Source organism: Phoca vitulina, unplaced genomic scaffold (genome assembly GCF_004348235.1).
Source record: "Phoca vitulina isolate PV1807 unplaced genomic scaffold, GSC_HSeal_1.0 scaffold8, whole genome shotgun sequence".
Taxonomy (NCBI): Eukaryota; Metazoa; Chordata; class Mammalia; order Carnivora; family Phocidae; genus Phoca; species Phoca vitulina.
This window is the reverse complement of record NW_022589711.1, coordinates 23,281,559-23,306,274: the sequence shown is the minus strand read 5'-3', so window position 1 is coordinate 23,306,274 and position 24,716 is coordinate 23,281,559. Positions and strand designations below refer to the sequence as shown.

General features: G+C 36.3%; 2 protein-coding genes across 2 annotated transcripts; both read right to left on the bottom strand.

The window, feature by feature from the left end:
- Positions 1-1,746: 1,746 nt before the first annotated feature.
- On the bottom strand, positions 1,747-2,670 carry LOC116633513 (olfactory receptor 5AC1-like). The gene has a single exon (XM_032406119.1). The coding sequence runs from the start codon at positions 2,668-2,670 to the stop codon at positions 1,747-1,749; it is 924 nt and encodes a 307-aa protein (XP_032262010.1).
- A 16,866-nt stretch (positions 2,671-19,536) lies between these two features.
- On the bottom strand, positions 19,537-20,460 carry LOC116633512 (olfactory receptor 5AC1-like). The gene has a single exon (XM_032406118.1). It carries the CDS (start codon positions 20,458-20,460, stop codon positions 19,537-19,539), a length of 924 nt encoding a protein of 307 aa, XP_032262009.1.
- Between the last annotated feature and the right edge of the window lie 4,256 nt (positions 20,461-24,716).

Below are 24,716 nucleotides of genomic sequence, written 5' to 3'. Positions count from 1 at the left end.
GTCCCTAAAATGGGATATTTAAATTGCATGGTTTAATATTTGCAAAACATTTATCCCCACGGACCACAGAACTTCCTGTGGCTGTTTCTCCAGGGCAACTGTGAAGATGACAGTCCCGCTATATATCAACCTGTGATGACAAAAACATAGAGAATGTAACAATCTGCTACTGGATCACATCCCACCTTAGTAACAGTGCTGTTAGAAAAAATAAAGACAAAGACCATCTATATATTGACAGATAGCAGTTATACACAGCCAATACCTAAAACAGTCTGCATGGCACATAAAGGGGAAAAAAAGAGAAAGTTTTGTCACTGGCCTGGAGTGTAGAGAGGGAGTGACAGTAGGTTAACAGAGACTTGGCATCCATGTTGGTTCGAATGAGCCCACACAGCAGAAGCAGGGCTCAGACGCAGTGAGAGGAGCAGGGTCTGAGGAAACTGAGCCCCAAACACACAGTGCTGAAGCCAGTCAACCCCACCGCGGGCTTTATTGTTCAATGACTCAACAAATTGTTTCTATCCTCAAATCAAAATAATAGGCCTGGGGTTAGAGGGGTGTGTCATGTATATGGGGATATCTTTTCTTATTTTTCACTACAATATTCACAAGTCCATATGTAATAAAGTCAGGAAGCCAGACAGAAAACATAGATAACTTTTGTAAGGGAAAGAAAATTGATTTAAGTTACATAATTATGAGATGATCAAGCACACCTGCTATTTCAGGTAGCTGTCAATTCCAGGGTGGGGGGGGCGGGGAATGTATTCAATGGTATATTTGTGCTGGAAACAAGGTGCCCAGTGAGATTATTCAATAAATTAAAAAGTAGAAATTTTTAAAGAGCTCAGAACTATTCCTTATATTGCAGGAAAAGTAATTATTTTAAGTATTTAATTGCTAAAGTGTTGTATCTTTGAATGAATACAATGCAAATATAAGTTAATTTTCCAAAATTACTTGTAAGCCTCCTAGATATATTCATGTTAAATGCCTCACGAGGAATATATGTTGTCATATTTAGTCTAACAGTGTTACTATGGCATATATAGTGTTTGCCTCATTATAAATATCTATCAAAGATACTTATATCTACAAAATCTTGAAAATTACTTGCTCAGAATTATCTAGGAGGGCATGAGTAATTTTTAAACGGTGGATTTACACAGGCTAATTCTTCCTATAACTTATAAGAATATAAGTTCAGGGGCGCCTGGGTGGCTCAGTCAGTTGAATGTCTGACTCTTGATCTTGGCTCAGGTCATGATCTCAGGGTCATGAGATCGAGCCCTGCATTGGGCTCCATGCTCAGCGGGGAGTCTGCTTGAGAGTCTTTCCCTCTCCCTCTGCCTGTCCCCCCACTCATGTTCTCTCTCTCTCTTTCTCAAATAAAAAAAAAAGATTATAAATTCAAAAAGTTTTAAAATATGTGTAACTGGAAATACAAAACCTCATTCAGGTTATGAAGATATAGTAATTTGGAGATTTCTTTTTCACTTTTATCCTTGAGGATGGATTAAAAACAACAAGAGCACAAAATAAAAGGAGCCTGTCCTTACCATGCTCATTAATAATTTGATGATCACAAGAACTTAGGATGAAGACAAGTCTATCTACTCTAAATTTGTTATCCATTCATTTAACAAGTATATTAAGGCCCTACTATGTGCAAAACCCAGGGACACATGCTTTATTTAAACAGAGTAAAATCGAAGGAATGATGAAAGCTTTCCTGAGAAATATTTATTTCTTTATAATTTTTCTCAGTGCACCTAAAACTTCCTTGTTTCTTAGGCTATAAATAAAGGGGTTGAGCAGGGGGATGATAATCGTGTAGAACAGTGAATACATTTTATCCTGATATTGATCTGGGCCAGACCCAGGACGCACATACATGAAGAAGAGAGTGCCATAGAACAAGGAAACAGAGAGCAGGTGGGCGCTGCACGTGGAGAAGGCTTTGCTCCTGCCCTTTTCAGATTTCTTTGTCAGGATGGCAAAGAGGACACGGGTATAAGATGCTATGATGGTCATAAAAGTAAAAGCTTGAATAAAAGCAGCAAAAATAAAAAGTACCAATGCATTAATAGATGGGTCAGTGCAAGAAATTGTATATAGTGGCAAAATTTCACAGTAGAAATGGTGTATTATATTGGACCTGCAGAACGTTAATCTAAATAATAATCCTACATGAATTGTGGGATGCAGAAAACCAATTACATAAGACAAACTTATCAACCAAGTACAGAGCCTGTTGGCCATCACCCCGGGATAAAGCAAGGGGTTGCATATGGCTACATAACGGTCAGAGGCCATCACTACCAGGGGGAAACACTCTGTGGTGGCACTGGAACCAAAAAAATAATATTGGGTCATGCATTCAAAGAGGGATATCATTTGACTTTTGTCTAACATGTTGACAAGCATCCTAGGAGTCACAGAGGATGAGGAACAAGCATCTGCAAAGGCCAAAGTGCCAAGGAATAAGTACATGGGGGTGTGAAGATGGTGGTCTTTCCAGATGAGAAAAATCAGTCTGAGGTTGCCCACCATGGTGGTGAGGTAGATGACCAAGAACACCAGGAACAGGGGGACCTGCAGCCCTGGATGATCTGTAAGTCCTGTGAGAACAAACTCAGTCACCTGCGTCTTGTTTGCCTCCATCATATGCACTCGGGCTGATCACTGCCATGAGAGAATAGGTAAAGGAAAAAATTAATCAATAATCAGGAAAACTGGTATTATATGGCAACATTATATTCCTCTATTTCTGATGGCCCTTACTCAACAAATACTAAAGTTTAGAGTTTAGAGTTTCTCTTTTTTAAAACACACTAATAATGTTAAATGTCTTATAGGTAATTTCAAGAAGTAAAACTTGGTTAAAAAGACTTCTAATTCTGGTGTTATGCTTGAGATGCTAAAATAACCACTCTTTCAAGACTAGAGAAGAAACAAAAATACTAGCCAGCTTATTTGCACATTTGGAATAGATCCGAGAGCTCCCATTAAACATGCCCATATAGACAATTATCAAGCGGTTAACCAAGAATGTTTTTAACATCTTAGAGGCTCATAATTCTTTTTTAGAGGCTCATAATTCTAAAATGATTAAAAAGATTTTTCTTTTCCTGCCCTTTTTGAGATTGCAAGTGGGACCATCAAAGCCAGGGTGAATGAAACTTTACAAATGGCACCACAGTTGGAAAAATAACCAATGTTTTGAAAATGTGGATTCAGTTTAAATAGTAAAAAAAAAACTATAAATTCTGTTTAAAAGGTAAATCAAATGAGGAAAAAAGACGAACCACTGTAATGGGCAATGACTAACATAAAGATAGTCAAGGCAGATAAGAGCCCCAAACAACAAATGCATCCATGAGTTTTATAAGCCTGGGAAGCAAGTGAGAAGGCTGGGTTCTGTGGAGACACAAGAGAAAAAACCTCAGTCCTCATCAGCACAATGCATTTCATCAATGACAAATTATGCACAAGTCTGAACATAAAATATGTTTTATGCCCTCTCTTAGTATCTAAAGCAGGGTCTACCCATTTATAAACAGCTGATCTAAATATATAACCATTCAAGGGAATATTTACCAGTCTTGGATTCACAGCTGCCAGGGTTTTATAACAAGACCATCCAAGTGGGTGTCATTCCAACGCCTATGTTTACTTCTACACCAATTCCACATAGACGTAGCTGAAGATTCCCTTCCTAAGTCGGTGCTAGCCTGAAATATCTCAAAGCTCCCACTTGGTAACTCAAAAGGAAGAATAACAGTATTTGTGAAAATTTCAGTTCTGATGAAAATAATCTTTGAACAGTAAAAATATATAGAAGAATTGGGATATTTTCTATAAAAAGACACCTGGAGTTTTTCCCCTTTAAAAGAGAGGCTGTTTTGAGGAACACAGTTCTTCTTTGTCTCCAGTGGAAAAAGAGAAAATTTGGGATTGATTTTAGACATGAAGAAACACCAACAGAGAGGCTGGTCATAGTGGCAGTAATCATCGAGTAAGCACGCTGCTGTCAAGTCACTGCAAGTACTAGATTATCCTTATTTCACACTATTCCGAGATTATGACATTAAGGTGTGGCTCTTAGCAGATGTGGTGAATTCTTTTCTGCAGATTTCCAGAAAAGTACTATCTAAACAAGAGCCACATTGAAGGGGAAAGCATAGACTCTCTTTAAAAGTCCCATAACTCTCTAATTCTTAACTATTGGAAAATTTCCTGCTTCTATGAGGTTTCCATTATAAAGTGAAAGCCAGAATGAATTTGACTTTCAAAAACACCAATTATTAAATAGATTGATTGTATAATTCATTGTCCTGGCAAAGAAAGTGTCAACAGAAATGTAACAAAATTTCAAAAGCTTGAGTCGCAAATCTATCTCTAAATTACTAAGTGATGTGTCTAAACCACTTTATGACCTTCGTTTTAAGGTTGTCTCCTGTGAAGCACTGGATTTTCTGAGGTGCATTTCTGCCCACAGTCTGTGAGCCTCAACTAGTCTTTGCTATTCAGTGGGTAGCATAGCATGGTGTTGAAGCACACAGACAGTGTCGTAGTTCAAATCCTCATTCTACAATTATGTAGCCTGTAGCCACAAGGGTTAAAGGAGCTGAACATAGTTTTTATTTAGCTGTTAAGTTAAGATTGCTTTCTGTTCCATTTGATAGATTAATCATCTCAAAAATTTTTCAAATATTTTGACAGCTCATGAGAAACTCTTGGTACTAAAATGATATGTTCTATCATTTTTGGTGGAAAGAATAATGACAATAAAATAAAGCACTGCATTCTCACCCAATTCTTACAAGAAGATGCAGAGATGTCATAAGATATAAATTTTCATGAAGAACTCTTAAGATATGAGAACAAAGATGTCAAAGACAACTACTTGTCTCATGTTAGTTTTCTTTGAAAAATGCAGTTTGGAAGCAAAGATATTTATTTCTTCCCATCTTCAAACCTGTTTGCAAAGAGAATATTGAAATTCCCTCAATGCCACCAAAAGATTCCCTGTAGAATGAAATCAACCTACTGGGCATTATAGACTAGTCTACAAATCATTTTTAACGTACTCATTTCTAACTATTATTTTTATAGCTTGTTTCTTCTGCAAACAAAAGCAGGTTAATTGGAGAAAACAATGAAAATGTAGTAAAACACAAAGAAACCAAATTGTTGTAATCTCACTAAACATTGATAAATACAGTTAACTTTTTGGTGTATATCTCTCCTATCATTTACCCATGCATGTAGTTAATATTTATGTATATTTGTATATCCATAATTTATAGATAGGTAATTTTATATGAACATTTTTAAATAAAATAATGGCTCTGCTATACATAATTTTTCACAAACTATTTTTAACTTAATAATATAACATTTATAGTCTTCTATATCATTACAATTGACTCTTGGACAACATGAGGGTTAGGGGCACTGACCACCCACGCAGTTGAAAATCTGTGTATAAATTTTGACCCCTCAAAAATGTAACTACTGTAATAGCTTGCTGTTGACTGTAAGCCTTACCAATAACATACACAGTTAATTAATGCATATTTTGTATATTACATGTATTATATACTATATTCTTATAATAAAGTAAGTTAGAGAGAAGAAACTATTAATAAAATTGTAAGAGAAAATACACTTACAGTACTGTACTGTATTTGTTGATGTTGTAAGTTGACATCCTGTATTTACAAAATGAATTCTCTGGGGCGCCTGGGTGGCTCAGCCAGTAAGGAGGGCACGTATTGCGTGGAGCACTGGGTGTTAAACACAAACAATGAATGATGGAACACAAACAATGAATGATGGGCACGTATTGCGTGGAGCACTGGGTGTTAAACACAAACAATGAATGATGGAACACGTTAGTTAGTGAAAACTAACGATGTACTGTATGGTGACTAACATAGTAAAAGAAAAAGAAAGTCTGCCTTCAGCTCAGGTCATGATCCCAGAGTCCCGGGATTGAACCCCCCAGCCCCGCATCAGGCTCCCTGCTCAGCAGGGAGTCAGCTTCTCCCTCTGCCTCACAATGCTCATGCTTCCTCCCCCATCTCTCTCTCCCTCACTCTCTCTCTCTGAAATAAATAAATAAAATCTTTAAAAAAAATAAATAAAAATGAATCATCTGTCAGTACCTATATCAACATTATCTTATGATACAAAACACTGCAGATGTTATATGTGTGACTAACAGTAGACACTGAAAATGGAAAGATGTGAAAAAGAAACTCATATTTATTTGCAAGAATACAATTCATGCACTGATACAAAGAAACAGCAATATGATTGCTTTATGGTAGCCTACTATAATTAATATGACTGCCTCATGGTAGTCTAGCCTATACACTAATGAATGAACTGTTACTAATTTTTTTATGGCATACCATATTATAGCCATATTCATAACACGGTACTGGAAACATTGTTACATTTTTTTAAAAAACCACTTACATGTGATGATAGGCTGAGAAGCAGTTTCTCCAATTATGAAAGAGAGACATATTATAGGATAATGTAATTCTTTGAAAGCAAAGTTATAAAAACTAACCCATTATTAATTTTATATTAAATATCACTCACCTTATGCCTGCGTAAGGATAGGCTGTCCACTTCCATACAGGACTTGCACACGATGTTCTACAGGATGAATACATAGGCGATGATGAGGACAGAAAAATGTTTCCCCAGTTCTCCCTGTACAGTTATTAAACTTTTCACACAAAAACGCATAAAAACAGGTTTTTAACTGTATGGCATGATGATTGTTTAGTATCTGTGAAGGAGAGGTAGATCATCATACAGGTATTCATCCTTGTCTTCACATTGCGTAGGCTGAGGAGGAGGAGGAAGGGGAGGTTGGTCCCAGAGGCAGAAGAGGTGATGGAAGTGGAGGAGTTGGCAGGAGAGGCAGACACACTCAGTGCAACTTCACAACAACACCTTGTAATTTCTTTCTCACTTTTTTGCTTTTTCACTCCTCTAAAAATGTTTCTACCCAGTACCAATCCTTCTTCCACCAGTTGCTTTATTTTCAGTGCCCATATCATGGAAGGGTGCAGATCATTAAAGTCAAAAGCAGTCTTGAATAATCCGAAACCTTCTGCCAGATGGTCTAGTGCCAATTTGTTTTCTGACATTGCTTCTTCTATGTCTTCTTCCTCATCATCTGGTGCTGGTTCAGAAGCACTCATCTCCATCAAGTCGTCTTCGATCAATTCCTCTGGTGTGGGGTCTGTTAGCTCTTGAATTTCTCCAAGATCCATATCTTGAGACCCTTCCCCCACCATTTTTTTTTTTTTTTTGCCATATACACAATTTCTTTAATGATTTTATTTGACTAGCTCTGTCATAAATCCTGTAGTGCACAGCATCTGAACACAGTTTTCTCCAGCAGAAATTTATTGTTTTGGGCTTGACTGCTTTCATGGCTTTTTCTATCACAATAGTGACATCTTCCATGGTATAATTGTTCCAGACTTTCAAGATATTTTCTCTTTAGGGGTTCTCTTCCAAACTGTTGACAATCCTTTCCATAGATTATTGTGTGTAATGAGCCTTAAAGGTTTTTATGAACCCCTGATCTAGAGGCTGAATCAGAAGCATTGTGTTTGGGGGCAAGTAGACACTTCAGTGCCCTTGGTCTTGAACTCATGGGGTTCTAGGTGGCCAAGGACATTGTCCATATCAAAAGAACTTTAAATGCAATCCCTTACTGGCAAGGTACTTCCTGCCTTCAGGAAAAAAGCAAAGATGGAGCCAATTCAGAAAAATTCTTCCCTTTGTCCAGGCTTTCTTATACAACCAAAAGACTGGAAGCTGGTGTTTCTCTTTTCCCTTCAAGGGTCAGGAGTTTAGCAGCTTTATAGATAAGGGCAATCCTGATCATAAACCCAACTGCATTTGCACAAAACAGTAGATTTGGCCCATCCCTTGTTGCCTTAAATCATAGTGCTCACTTCTCTTCCTTACTAATAGATATCCTTTGTGGCATTTTCTTTCCAGAATAGGACACTTTGATCTGCATTAAAAACCTGTTCAGGCAGATATCTTTTTTCCTCAGTGATTTTTTTAATGGCATCTGGGAACTCGTCTGCTGCCTTTTAGTTGGCAGAGCTGCTTCTCCTGTTATCTTGACATCTTTTAAGCCAAACTTCTTTCTAAAATTATCAAACCATCTTTTGCTGGCATTAAATTCTCCAACTTAAGATCCTTCACCTTCCTTTTGCTTTAAGTTGTCATATGACTTCACTTTTTCTCAAATCAGAGTCTATAGGCATGCATCTCTTATAGTCATTCTACACCCATATTTTTAATGCATTTTTAATATGAGGCAAAAAGGTATTTTGCAAAGAATGCAAGGTTTTTGTGCCTGCTGGCATAGCTGTAGTGATGGCTTCAAGAATTTTCTTTTTCGGGGGCTTCTGGGTGGCTCAGTCAGTTGAGCAACTAATTTCGGCTCAGATCATGATCTCAGGCTCATGAGATCAAGCCCCATGTCGGGCTCCATGCTGGGTGTGAAGCCTGCTTAGGATTCTTTCTTTCCCTCTGCCCCTCCCCACTTGCACTCTTTCTCTCTCAAAAAAAAAAAAGAAAGAATTTTCTTTCTTTTTTTTTTTTTTCCTGACAATGGTCCTTATACTGCTTTAAATGACAGGCAACCACAGCTGCAGACCTCAATCTACCATACATATTAAGCAATTCAACTTTTTGTTGTAATGTCATGATTCTTCTCTGCCTCTTGGGGGCACTAACAGCACCGCTAGTGGTACTTCATAAGAGTTCCAGAGTGTTACTCAAGGTTTATGTTAATTGCACTAAACACGAAAAATACACGAAAACCACGAGATCAGTTTGTTCTGCGATATACAATTTACTAGAGAAACCAATTGCTCATGTAGAGATTAGCATGGTAGGTTGCCTTGAGCTCACCAAGACAGCAGAAGAAGGTGATTATGAAATTACAGTAGTGCAGTATGTACTACAGTTAATTTTATGCAGTTATGACTTAATGCTGCTTTCTCTCAATTGCCATTGGTTCCATGTACAGTCTCTAAGTGTTGGTTTGGATAAGATTTAACTTTTTACAATAGATTTTTGTATATTTTATGGTAGTAAGTGATAAAATAGTACCACATATATTTTATGCATTCGTGACATACCTAACTTTTTCTTTTTTTTTTTTTTTTGATATTTCCAGACTATGAAGTTCATCTGAGAGTTTTTTCAAATTGTCACAAATCCACAACAAATTTTCCAACATATTTCTTGGAAAAAATATGCATAAGCCTGACCTATAGGTATTTGGTAGAAATGAAAAAACTACTGAGGGGTATAAAAATGTGTTTAATGTGTGAAAATTCATCATTTTATCTAAGCAGAAAGACTTGATCTAGCAAAAGCATTAATTTTTCTAAATTAATTTATAAATTTAATTAAATATTAAACAAAATCATAGGGAGATAGTTGAACTAGAAAATTAATTCATCTATAAGGGCAAATAGATTTTATTTAATGCCCGAAGAATTCTTCTAAAAGAATAAAGAAGGGAGATGGCCCATGCCAGCTTTGCAATATATCATAAAGTTTGCTGTAATAACTGAAACTATGGTTGATGTTACCAATGTTCATTATAAAATACAAATTCACTAAAATTTGAATATCTACTTCTAGACATGGGGAAGAAGAGTAGCAACGTTGATTGAAAGCATAGACTTTGGAAAGAAACAGACTTTGGTTCATTGGGCTTTGCCTCTATGACTGATCAATAACTTAAACTCTTTAAGCTTTGACGTCCTCATTTGCAAGATGATGTTAATAATGTGCACTTACAAGGTTGTTGCAAGAATCAGATGAGAGGGTGAATGTCAAGCCCTTAGCACTGTACTTGACAGATAGGAAAGGCTTGTTGAATGGTAATTTTAACTATTTGTGATAGTTATTTTAATTATGCAGAAGTAAAGCAGTTAAGCTCTTTTGTTAGAGAATGGTTTTGGGGTGAGCGAATTGAGATGTGTTGTCATAGTGCCAATTTATAACAATGGCAATTTAATTTTGTACATAAAATACTTTTACAATTAGCTCAAGCCATCTGCAGGTTGGCACACAAATCAGTAAGTAGTGTGATTTATGTGGAGTCACAACTTCTAGAAAAAAAAAACCTATAGGCATAACACATTTTAAAGAGAAAATTTTATTTTAATGAAAACTACAGATACATTTCATAATTAAACATTTCACACTGCATCATGAACAAAGGACTTTTTTCCTAACCACAATACCACTTGGCTATCAGATAAAATGAATACTATTCTTCCAATACCATCAAATAACCAGTCTATATTCAAATTTCTCCAATTGTTACTAATTTTTTACAGCATTGCGTTTGTTTGTTCTACCTATCAAGATTCTTTTAATCCAAAACAGTGTCAGGGTGCCTGGGTGGCTCAGTCGTTAAGTGTCTGCCTTTGGCTCAGGTCATGATCCCAGAGTCCTGGGATGGAGCCCCACATCAGGCTCCCTGCTCAGCAGGAAGCCTGCTTCTCCCTCTCCCACTCCCCGCTTGTGTTCCCTCTCTCTGTCAAATAAATAAAATCTTTAAAAAAAAAATCCAAAACAGTGTCATTTCTTTCCCCTTTCTTTATTTCCTTGTTGTTGTTATTAATCACAATGGTTTTCTTGTTTCTCCCCCTAATGAAATGACGTGGAGAAAGTGGACCAGTTGTTCAATTGTCTTGTGAAATTTCCCACATTCTGGATTTGTGTAGCTGCCTTGTTTGACTTGTTCTCCTACTCTTTGTATTTTTCCATTCCCAGTGGAATTTATATCTAAAGGCTTGATTAAACATTTTGGCAAGAATTCTTTATAAATGATGTTATGAATTTCATATTGCATAACATTAGGAAGTGCAGGGATCCTGTTGGTCTCACTATTGGCGGGGTTCAGTGTGATCCCTGGGTTAAGGTATTAATAGTCACATCTCTCCACTATAAACTATAAAGTTTATCTGTTTTCCCTTACATCTGGCAAGTAACTCATGATATGATACTTTCTCACTTTGCACCCAGGTCCCTATCCTTTTTTTAGCTAAGGTTTTTAGCATCCTTTGATGATTCTTGCCAGAACCAATTATATTATTAGGGATTTTTAAATGGTAATTTTTTAATTCTGTCATTTGTTCTACATTTTCTTAGCTGGAATACTTTAGCACAACTATAAAAGAAGAGGAAATAGGACAAAATGTTTTGACATTTATCATGAAAAAAATTAAACAAATGTCTAAACATTTGTTTAGTTTTATTTGACCTTGTGAGAAGTTCAAAGTTTCATAAGCCCATCTTCTTTCTTGGAGGCAAATTGTTGGTGATTTTAAAAGGTTTACTTTGAATAGCTTAGTAATTCAGTCCAAAAATACATGTAAGTGTCTGGTATAGTAGACCCTGGTCAGGAGTTTTCTTTGAAAGGACAAAAATGAGTCAATAAAAATGCAAGTTGTGCCAAATTCTGTCTAGTCAATGTTTCCTGTTTCTCACACTTTGTAAGAAATTGACTTTTCTCTCTCATTAGTGATCAAATTATTTTTTGCCAGAAATCATCCATTTGGGGCAATGTTGTTTTTGGAAACCTTCCTCCCAAAGAGGGATTTTACAGACACTTGCTTTTTAAGGTCTCCTAAGACTAATTTTTTAATGTACATATTTAATAAAAATATAATAATCATTATCATAAGAACATATTTTTGTACTTTACTTTCAACAAAAACATATTCATATAAACTTTCTTAATTTCTCAACAGTATTGGAGCACCTGACATTTCTCACATTACCTTACATAATGAGAAGAATTCTGGTGTGGACACATTGGCCACCTGTGACAATGCAGTTTGTAACAGTGTTTCTTGTCTTAACTTAGCCGCTTTTTATTTATATAACTTTAAAAAAGTTGGACCTTAACTTCCTCATAAAAACAAAACCTATGTTTGTATAGTGATTTATGTCCTGTAATGTTCCTTAACATATACCGTCTCACCCAATCAGCTACATAGGGACACTAGTGCATAGTATTATCTCCATTACCTATGAAGAAATTGAGGCACTGCCCATTTAAACATCATCAAACACTCATTGTTTTCTTCTCTGTATGACCCAGAAGATTTAACGAAGGCTCTTGTGGTCACTTTAACTTCATCTAAGACTCAAGAATAAAAGAACAGATCATCTGATTTGACACAACTGTGTTTTCCGTTACTCCAGGCTCCCTCACTTGTAAATGGAAAAAATGTCACCTCTTTCCATTTTTCCAAAATGACTGAAAGGATCAATTAAGATGATTCAGATGAACACACTCTAAGAGTCTTAAAGTAATATTTAAATATGAGGTGTGTCTTAGTCCATTCAGGCTGCCATAAAACATACCACCGACGTGCTGGCTTATAAACAACAGAAATTGATTTCTCACAGTTCTGGAGGCTGGAAGTCCAAGGTCAAGGTGTCAGCATTGTCACATTTTGATGAAGGTCCTCATCCTGATTCATATTCAGTCAGTGCCCTTTCACTGTGTCCTCACATGGAGGAAGAGGTCGGGGATCTGTCTGGAGCCTCTTTTATAAGGCACTGATCCCAACATGAGGCTCTCCCACATGACTTCAGCAACTTCCACAGGCCCTACCTTTTCATATCATCATCTTTGGGGATTGGGATTTTAAAATATGAATTTGGGGAGGACACAAATATTCATATGAGAGCAGGTAGGCTTTCCTATTAAGAAATCAAAATTCAGCTTTGTCGAAGATTATTTGACCATAGAGTTGAGGGTCCATATCTGGGCTCTCTATTCTGTTCCATTGGTCTGTATGTTTTTTTATGCCAGTACCATGCTATCCTGGTGACCCCTGCTTTGTAATATAGCTTGAAATCGGGCAACGTGATGCCCTCAGCTTTTTCTTTTTCAACATTTCCTTGGCGATTCAGGGTCTTTTCTGATTCCATACAAATTTTAGGAATGTTTGTTCCAGCGCTTTGAAAAATGTCATTGGAAGTTTGATCAGGATAGCATTGAAGATATAGATTGCTCTGGGTAGCATAGACATTTTAATAATGTTTATTCTTCTGATCCATGAGCACGGAATATTTTTCCATCTTTTTGTGTCTTCTTCAATTTCTTTCATGAGTGTTCTATAGTTCCTAGAGTATAGATCCTTTTTTACCTCTTTGGTTAGGTTTATTCTGAGGTATCTTATGGTTTTTGGTGCTATTGTAAATGGAATCCTTTCTCTAATTTCTCTTTCTACAGTTGCGTTGTTAGTGTATAAGAAAGCATCTGATTTCTGTGCATTGATTTTGTATCCTGCCACATTACTGAATTGCTGGATGAGTTCTAGTAATTTGGGGGTGGAGTCTTTTGGGTTTTCCACATAAAGTATCATGTCATCTGTGAAAAGAGAGAGTTTGACTTCTTCTTTGCCAATTTGAATACCTTTTATTTCTTTTTGTTGTCTGATTGCTGTTGCTAGGATTTCTAGTACTGTGTTGAATAATAGTGGCGAGAGTGGGCACCCTTGACGTGGTCCTGATCTTAAGGGAAAGGCTCTCAGCTTTTCCCCATTGAGGATGATATTCGCTGTGGGTTTTTCATAGATGGATTTTATGAACTTGAGGAAAGTTCCCTCTATCCCTATATTCTGGAGAGTTTTAATCAGGAAAGGATGTTGTATTTTGTCAAATGCTTTTTCTGCATCAATTGAGAGGACCATATGGTTCTTCTCTCTCTTCTTATTAATGTGTTCTATCACACTGATTGATTTGTGAATGTTGAACCACCTTTGCGTCCCCGGGATAAATCCCACTTGGTCATGGTGGATGATCCTTTTAATGTATTGTTGGATCCTATTAGCTAGGATTTTGTTGAGGATTTTGGAATCCATATTCATCAGGGATATGGTCTGAAATTCTCCTTTTTGATGGGGTCTTTGCCTGGTTTGAAGATTAAGGTAATCCTGGCCTCATAGAATGAGTCTGGAAGCTTTCTTTCTGTTTCTATATTTTGAAACAGCTTCAGGAGAATAGGTGTTATTTCTTCTTTGAATGTTTGGTAGAATTCCCCAGGGAATCCATCAGGCCCTGGACTCTTGTTTTGGGGAGGTTTTTTTTGTTTTGTTTTTTGCTTTTTAATTTTATTTTATTATGTTATGTTAATCACCATACATTACATCATTAGTTTTTGATGTAGTGTTCCATGATTCATTGTTTGTGTATAACACCCAGTGCTCCATGCAGAACATGCCCTCTTTAATACCCATCACCAGGCTAACCCATCCCCTCACCCCCCTCCCCTCTAGAACCCTCAGTTTGTTTCTCAGAGTCCATAGTCTCTCATGGTTCATCTTCCCCTCATGAACAGACATTTTGGGAAGTTTTTGATCACTGCTTCAATCTCGTTACTGGTTATTGGCCTATTCAGGTTGTCAATTTCTCCCTGTTTCAGTCTTGGCAATTTATAGGTTTCCAGGAAGGCATCCATTGCATCCAGGTTGCTCAGTTTATTGGCATAGAGTTGTTGATAATAATTTCTAATAATTGTTTCTATTTCCTTGGTGTTAGTCATGATCTCTCCCCTTCCATTCATAATTTTTTTAATTTGGGTCCTTTCTCTTTTCTTTTGGGTAAGTCTGGCCAGAGGTTTATCGATCTTATTAATTCTTTCAAAGAACCAGCTTCTAGTTTCGTTGATCTGATCTACTGTGTTTCTGGTTTCTAATTCATTGATCTCTGCTCTAATCTTAATTATTTCTCTTCTAATGCATGGCTTATGCATCGTTTGTTGCTTTTTCTCTAGTTCTTCAAGGGGTAGAGTTAGTTGGTGAATTCGGGATTTTTCTATTTTTTTGAGTGAGGCTTGGATGGCTATGTATTTCCCCCTTAGGACTGCCTTTGCAGTATCCCATAGGTTTTGCACCAATGTGTTTTCATTCTCATTGGTTTCCATGAATTAAGTTCTTCTTTGATTTCCTGGTTGACCCAAACATTACTGAGCAGAGTGTTTCCAAGTGATTGAATTTCTTCCAAATTTTTTCTTCTGATTGAGTTCCAGTTTTAAAGCATTATGGTCTGAGAATATGCAGGGACTAATCTCAATCTTTTGGTATCACTTGAGACCTGATTTTTGACCCAGTATGTGGTCTATTCTGGAGAAAGTTCCTTCTCTGAAGATGACATACAAATGGCTAACAGACACATGAAAAAATGTTCATCATCATTAGCCATCAGGGAAATTCAAATCAAAACTACATTGAGATACCACCTTACACCAGTTAGAATGGCAAAAATTGACAGGACAAGAAACAACAAACATTGGAGAGGTTGTGGAGAAAGGGGAACCCTCTTACACTCTTGGTGGGAATGCAAGTTGGTATAGCCACTTTGGAAAACAGTGTGGAGGTTCCTCAAAAAATTAAATATAGAGCTACCCTATAACCCAGCAATTGCACTCCTGGGTATCTACCCCAAAGACACAGATGTAGTGAAAAGAAGGGCCATATGCACCCCAATGCTCATAGCAGCAATGTCCGCAATAGCCAAACTGTGGAAATAGCCGAGATGCCCTTCAACAGATGAATGGATAAAGAAGATGGGGTCCATATATACAATGGAATATTACTCAGCCATCAGGAAGGATGCATACCCAACTTTTACATCAACATGGACGAGACTGGAGGAGATTATGCTAAGTGAAATATGTCAAGCAGAGAAAGTCAATTATCATATGGTTTCACTTATTTATGGAACATAAGGAACAGCATGGAGGACATTAGGAGAAGGAAGGGAAAAATGAAGGGGGTAAATCGGAGGGAGAGATGAACCATGAGAGACTATGGACTCTGAGAAACAAACTGAGGGTTTTAGAGGGGAGGAGCTGGGGGGATGGGTTAGCCCAGTGATGGGTATTAAGGAGGGCATGTACTGCATGGAGCACTGTGTATTTTACGAAAACAATGAATCATGGATCACCACATCAAAAACTAATGATGTACTGTATGGTGACTAACATGACATAATAAAATAAAATTAAAAAAAAATAAATTAAAATTCAAAATCTAAAGTGATTATCATGTATGTTTGAGCAATTTTAGTGCTTTGTCTTTCAAAATGTAGTCCAGCCCCACCTGCCTCAGAGTTGTCTGGGCTACTTATGAATAGTACAGAATCTCACACCAACCAACAATCTACTGAATCCAATACCTACGGGCTCATGCACACTAAAGTTTAAGAATGAAAACCTCAAGTGAAAAATCTCCACATCGTTGGCTCTTCTGCTTAACTAAACCAGTTATAAATGTTATATAGAGGTTATACTCTCCAACCAAATAATGTACCTAGTAGACATTTTGTAATAGCTCAAATGACGTTCAGTGGATTGATTATACTACATGACAATACGGACAAGAATGGAGAACTGTCCAATACAAATAAAATCCCTGCTGAAATATGGGACTCTAATAATGCAGGAGAAACATTTGTTAGGAAAGATTTGCAATTAACTTTTTGTGAACTGTCTGGATATGCATAGCCTGTTTCTCCAAAGTGATTATCTGGTAGGAATTTGAAAGAAATTAGTGTTATTTACAATTTTTTTTATGAATGAATTTGTTTTCAGACAGCAAACTGCAGGTCCCTATTCACTAGCATATAGATAATTGTGTCAGACTTCCAAAACCAACTAAAGAATCAAAAACCATATGAAGATTTTACTTTCCCCTTAAACCAGCAGTTTTCAATCTGGGCTATGCTTTTATCACCTGGAGGGATAAAGGTCGACAAATAGCTGGGTCACATCTCCAGAGCAGCCGATTTCACTGGTCTGAGATTGGGTCAGAGAATTTTAATTTCTAAGGACCTTAGGTGATTCCAGCAAGGGTTGAGAATCACTGCCTTAAATAAAAAAAAGCACACTATGCAATAGACATATCATTTATATATCATTATTTCCTTTGTGCCATCAAAAATGGGGGGAAATAAAGATAAAAACTTGATCAAAAATTGCATAAACTATGATAAAGTAGCCATTTGGCAAAACAGTCATTGTAACAGTCATACAAGAAAGTTTCTATACTCGAATATCACCTATTCTTCATTGGAAGCTTGCCAAGTTTCACATGATTGTCCCTAGTGACTCTCAACACTGGCTGCATATTAGAATCACTCAGAGAGGTTTAGAAAACTACCAGAAGCCTGGTACCCCATCTTAGAGATTCTAGTTTGTTTGGTTTGAGGTGAGAACCAAGAGTGAGAACCACTGATCCATGGTCCATACCATCTGGGTGAGGAAGAAGAAGATATGCAAGACTTGATTGGTGACATTTAGTCACTAATTCTGCTACTTGTTATCAACAGGGTGTGATGTATCAAAGAATTATTCAGTTTTACAGTACGCTCGCTATAAAGCCTACTAAGAAGTACCTGAAATGCTGTCATTCTCATGGATTAAGCAGCTATTAGTTGGATTCCAAACCATCTTTTGCATAAAATATAAAACCATGAAAACTAAAAGTTTCTACAAAGAACTCACAGTATCCTATAAAAAAACCTAGCATGGTGACCTGAGCTTTACAGGAAAAGAAGAAGCCAGGAAGCACATCTAGAGGCTTACTTCCATTCTCTTAGCCACAGGGCACAGCGGTGGAGCAGAGGGAGCCGTCCAGATTTGGCCAGCACCATCTCCTTCCAAGTGCCTCTTCAGCCATCAGTGTTGGCTCTCACATAAGACTTTATAGTCTAATAGAAGCAGCATAGGGTAGTGGTTAAAAGCGTGGACTCTGGCACCATGCTGCCTGAAATAATAAAGGTATAAAGAAGACAGAGAACATCTATATTTTGACAGACAGCAACTGTATACAGACAATACTAAAACAGGCTGCATGGCACATAAAGAAAAAAAAAGAGTTTTGCCACTTGCTTTGACTGTGGAGAGGTGGAAGTAAGAACTCCCACAGACATTCTGCACCCACAGGGAACAACCTGCTTCCAATGAGCCCACACAGCAGAAGCACGGCTCAGATGCAGTGAGAGGAGCAGGGTCTGAAAAAAGAGCCCCAAACACAGTGCTGAAGCCAGTTGGCCCCACCTCGAGCTTTGTCATTCGATGACTCAGCAAATTGTTTCTATCCTCAAATCAAAATAATAGGCTAGGTGTTAGAGGAATGTGCCATGTATACAGAAATACTTTATTCTTTTTCTAGAGTGCACCAAGGTCACTACTCATGGTTTATATGCTCCTTTTTCCTTGTATGGCCTATCAGAGACATCTAAGCGTTATGAGAATTGGCTTTATCAATAACATAATGTGTGTAAAACTACCTATCTTTCCTTTATTTTTGAATAAAATATTCACAGGGCCATATGTAATAAAGCCAGGAGCTCAAAAAATGCAAAAGAGCCAGACAGAAAACATATATAGTTTTTATAAAGAAAAAATCAGTTAAGTTGCATAATCACAAATTGACCAAGCACATGTGTTCTTTCAGGTAGCTGTCCATTCCAAGAGAAAAAAATTCAATTGGCATATATGTGTCAGACACGAGCTGCTTAGTGATTGCTTATAAATTAAAAAGTAGAAGTTTTTAAAGAACTCAGAACTTTTCATTACATGGCAGGAAAATTACTTTCTCTTAAATACATAATTGTTAAATTTTTATACCCTTCAATGATTGAAATGCAAATATAATTTTCAAAATTACTTTTAAACCTTATAGAAATGTTCATTTTGAATGCCTCATGAGGTTATATTCTGTCATATTTAGTCTAACAATATTACTTTGGTGTACATATTGTTTGGATAATTATAAATACTCAAGAGAAGGTTTTGAAAAATTACTTGCTCAAGGATTATCTGAAAGGGCATGAGGACTTTTTAAAAAGAGGGTTTACACAGATTGAGTCTTCCCTTAAAAAAATATAAGTGCAAAAAAGTTGTAAAGTGTGTGTATCTGGAGGGTCACCTGGGTGGCTCAGTCAGTTGAGCGTCTGCCTTCAGCTCAGGTCATGATCCCAGGGTCCTGGGATCAAGCCCCACGTTGGGCTCCCTGCTCAGCCGAGAGTCCTTTTCCCTCTTCCTCTGCCCCTTCTCCTGCTTGTGCTTTCTCTCTCTCTCTCTCTGAAATAAAAAAAAAATAAACAAAATCTTAAAAAAAGTTGTGTGTATTTGGAAATACAAAGCTCATTCAAGTTACAAAGACATAGTAATTTGAAGATTTCATTCCAGTTTCATCCTGAGGTTGGATTTAAAACAACACAAGGTAAGTGGAGTCCATCCTTACCATGCTCATTAATTATTTTGATGATCACAAGAACTTAGGATGAAGACAAGTCTATCTACTCTAAATTTGTTATTCATTCATTTAACAAGTACATATTAAGGCCCTACTATGTGCAAAACCCAGGGACACATGCTTTATTTAAACAGAGTAAAATCGAAGGACTAATGAAAGCTTTCCTGAGAAATATTTATTTCTTTATAATTTTTCTCAGTGCACCTAAAACTTCCTTGTTTCTTAGGCTATAAATAAAGGGGTTGAGCAGGGGGATGATAATCGTGTAGAACAGTGAATACATTTTATCCTGATATTGATCTGGGCCAGACCCAGGACGCACATACATGAAGAAGAGAGTGCCATAGAACAAGGAAACAGAGAGCAGGTGGGCGCTGCACGTGGAGAAGGCTTTGCTCCTGCCCTTTTCAGATTTCTTTGTCAGGATGGCAAAGAGGACACGGGTATAAGATGCTATGATGGTCATAAAAGTAAAAGCTTGAATAAAAGCAGCAAAAATAAAAAGTACCAATGCATTAATAGATGGGTCAGTGCAAGAAATTGTATATAGTGGCAAAATTTCACAGTAGAAATGGTGTATTATATTGGACCTGCAGAACGTTAATCTAAATAATAATCCTACATGAATTGTGGGATGCAGAAAACCAATTACATAAGACAAACTTATCAACCAAGTACAGAGCCTGTTGGCCATCACCCCGGGATAAAGCAAGGGGTTGCATATGGCTACATAACAGTCAGAGGCCATCACTACCAGGAGGAAACACTCTGTGGTGGCACTGGAACCAAAAATATAAAATTGGGTGATGCACTCAAAGTGGGATATCATATGATTCTCAGATAAAAAATTCATTAGCATCCTGGGAGTCACAGAGGATGAGGAACAAGCATCTGCAAAGGCCAAAGTGCCAAGGAATAAGTACATGGGGGTGTGAAGATGGTGGTCTTTCCAGATGAGAAAAATCAGTCTGAGGTTGCCCACCATGGTGCTGAGGTAGATGACCAAGAACACCAGGAACAGGGGGACCTGCAGCCCTGGATGATCTGTAAGTCCTGTGAGAACAAACTCAGTCACCTGCGTCTTGTTTGCCTCCATCATATGCACTCGGGCTGATCCCTGCCCTGAGAGAATGGGTAAAGGAAAAAAACAATCAAATGTCATGAAAACTGGTTTGGGATGGTAATGTCTGTTCCCTATCTCAGATGTCAGTTTCTCAGCAAATAGGAAGGTACAGCGTTTCTCTTTTTTAGAAATATACTTGAGTATTAAGTATATAATAAATAATTTTGAGAAAGACTTTTTAAAGAAGGCCTTTAAGATTATATATTTAAAATTAAATATATTAACAGCGAAATGTTTTCCAGAATTAAGAATAAAAAATACATTTTATATGAAAATCTGTAAAAGCAGCAGTGCTTCAGTTTCAAAAGTGTTATCATTCTTTCTCAGAAAATCTTGTGCATCTTTTCTATTGAATGAAAAATGGGCTCTCTCTCTGATATAAGCAATATACATCATTCAATCCTTTTAAGACATTAATACGTTGAGTAATAAGAGAGCAAAATAAATATTCTATTACTATTTTACTGTCCATTATCATTATTATTTGATTATATATTCATCAAAATCACCCCAAATTCCTAATCAAGTCTTTTGATTATATATTGCATATATATATATATATATATGCAATGCCACTCCAAATTTTTAATTAATTATTTTTAAATATCCCCAATAAACTCTCATCCATGAACATAATAATTCATTCAGTCAACAAATTTTTATAGTAGTACCTCCTAAGTTAAAGCACTGTCATTCTTAGCTCGTAGAACCTCTATCTGGTATTACACTCAGGATGATAAAATACCCCTCTTTTAAGAGGAGTGAAGAAACAAAGACTCTACTGTCTTATTTGCAGGTTTGGGAAGGATCTAAGGACTGTCATTTTCAGGCCAAATAAGACAATTACCATCCTGTTAACTGAGAATGTGTTTTAATATTTCAGAGGCACAAATTCTAAAATGATTGTAAGGCTTTTTCTTTTCCTGCCCTTTTTGAGATTGCAAGTGGGACCATCAAAGTCAGGGTGAATGAAACTTTACAAATGGCACCACAGTTGGAAAAATAACCAGTGTTTTGAAAAGGTGGATTCAATTTAAAGAGTAAAAATTATAGGGGTGCCTGGGAGGCTCAGTCGGTTAAGCATCTGCTTTCAGCTCAGGTCATGATCCCAGGGTCCTGGGATCGAGCCCCATATCGGGCTCCCTGCTCCGCAGGAAGCCTGCTTCTCCCTCTCCCCCCTGCTTGTGTTCCCTCTCTCGCTGTGTCTCTCTGTCAGTAAATAAATAAAATCTTTAAAAAAAAAAAAAAGAGTAAAAATTATAAATTCTGTTTAAAAGGCAAATCAAATGAGAAAAGATGAAATGTAGTAATAAGCAATGGCTAACATAAAGACAGTCAAGGCAGATAAAGAGCCCCGAACAACAAATGCATCCATGAGTTTTACAAGCCTGGGAAGCAAGTGAGAAGACTGGGTCCTGTGGAAACCCAAGAGAAAAAATCTCAGTCCTCATCAGCACAATGCATTTCATCAATGACAAATTATGCACAAGTCTGAACATAAAATATGTTTTGTGTATTCAAATCCCTCTCTTAGTATCTAAAGCAGGGTCTACCCATTTACAAACAGCTGATTAAGTATATAACCATTCAAGGGAATATTTACCAGTCTTGGATTCACAGCTCCCAGGCTTTTATGACAAGACCACCCAAGTGGGTGTCATTCCAACAATACGTTTTCTATAGCCTAGTCACCAATTCTGTACAGAAGTGAAGATTTCATTCCCCAAATCTGTGCTGACCTGAAACACTTCCCTAAAGTGCCTGCTTGGTAATTCAAAGGCAAGAAACAAACAAAATTGAGGGAATACAGGGTTTGTGAAAAATTTAGTTCTAATGAGAATAATGTTTGAACAATAAAATACATATGGAAGAATTGGAGTATGTTCTATAAAAAGGCACCTGGAGTTTTTTTTCCCCTGTAAAAGAGAAGCTATTTTGAGCAAAACTATTCTCCATCTTCTCTGGAAATAGGAAAAGAGGAAATTTGTTTGAGACTTATATTAAACATGAAGAAACCCCTGCTGAGAGGCTGGTCACCTTGGCATTAATCATCGAGTAAGCACGCTGCTGTCAAGTCACTGCAAGTCCCAGATTATCCCTTACAACAGTGAGTTGTGCCTCTCAATAGTTGTGGTGAACTTCTTCTTTTTTTTTCATATTTCCAGCAAAGTATTATCTTAAAGAAGATCCAAATTGAAGGGGAAGTCATAGACTCCCTTAAAAAGCCCCATAACTCTCTAATTCTTAACAGTCAGAAATCTTCCTCATTCTGTTTGTGTTCCAATGTAAATTAAATGCCAGAATGAATTTTAATTTTCAAAGACACAAGAAATACTAAATAGATTGTTTCCATAATTCATTATCCTGGCAAAAAAAATAAAAAGTTAATAAAATTGTAAGAAAATTTCAGAGGCTTTGAATCTCAATTCTACCTCTAAATTACCACATGATTATTAGCTTTATAACCCTTGTTTTGAGGTTCTCCTCTAAAGCACTGGATTTCCTCAGGTACATTTCCACGACAGCCTGTGTGACTATTTCTCCTCTCTGCTACTTAGTAGGTATCATGACATGGTGGTGAAGCACACAGTGCTATAACTGATTTGCATGAGTTCAATTCTTCATTCTACAAATATATAGCTTTATATCCAAAAGTTTTCAGAGGAAATAAACATAATGTTTATTTATCCATTTAATTCAGGATGCTCCATTTGAAAGGTAAATCATCTGAAAAATATTTTTTACGAATTTTGATAGCTCATGAAAAACTCGTTACTAAAATGACATTTCCTATCATTTTTCATGGAAAGAATAATTGTAATAAAATAAAGCACTGCATTCTCACCCAATTCTTGTAAGAAGATGCAGAGATGCCATAAAATACAAATTTTCATGAAGAACTCTTAAGATACAAGAACAAAAATGTCAAAGACAACTATTTGTCTCATGTTATTTTTCCTTGAAGAATGCAGTTTGGAAGGAAAGATATTTATTTCTTCCCATCCTCAAACCGTTTATGAAGAGAATGTTGAAACTCCCTCAATACCACCAAAAGATTCCCTGTAGAATGAAGTCAATCTACTGGGCATTATAGACTAATCAACAAATCACTTATAACATTCTTTAATAACTATTATTTTTGTAGCTTATTTCTCTCTTCTGCAAACAAAAGCACTACAGGTTAATAGTAGGAAAAAATTGAAAATGTAAAAAATGTAAAAAAGCAAACAAATTGAGAAGAGAAAAGAAAAAAGAAAACAAATTGCTATAATTTCACTAATCACCAATAAGTATAGTTAACTTTTTAGTATATATTTCTCCTATCATTTACCCATACATGTGGCTATATTTATGTATACTTTATTATATGTAATTAATATATATTTATATTTACATAATATATAAACATTTTATACATACATATAAAAATAAAATTATGGCACTGCTGTACATAGTTTTTCATAAACTATTTTTATTTAAGTATAGCTGACATACAATATTATATTGGTTTCAAGTGTACAACATAGTGGTTTGACATTTATATAAGTTATGAAATGATCACCATGTAAGTATAGTTAACATCTGTAATCATATATAGTTATTACAATATTATTGACTATATTCCCTATGCTGTACTTTATATCTCCATGACTCATTTATTTTATAACTGGAAATTTGTAGCTCTTAATCACTACCGATTTTGCCCATCCCCCCAATCCTTTTCCTCTGACAAATACCAGTTTGTTCTCTGTATTTATGAGTCTGTTCTTGTTTTGTTTGTTTGTTTTGTTTTTTAGATTTCACATATAAGTAAAATCATACAACATTTGTCTTTCTCTGTTAGACTTATTTCACTTAGCGTAATACTCTCTGGGTTCACTCATATGTACAAATAGCAAGATTTCATTCTTTTTGTGGCTGAATAATATTCCATTGTAGTATGTGTGTATTTGCATGTGTATATCTATATATATAGATATACACACATACATATATATATATATATATATATATCACATCTTTATCCATTCAGCTATTGATGGACACTTAAATTGCTTTCATATCTTGGCTATTGTAAATAATGCTGAACATAAGGGTGTATGTATCTTTTTGAATTACTGTTTTCATTTTCTTTGAGTAAATATTCAGAAGTGGAACTACTGAATTGTATGGTACTTCTACTTTTAACTTTTTGAGGAAACTCCATACTGTTTTCCACAGTGGCTGCCCCA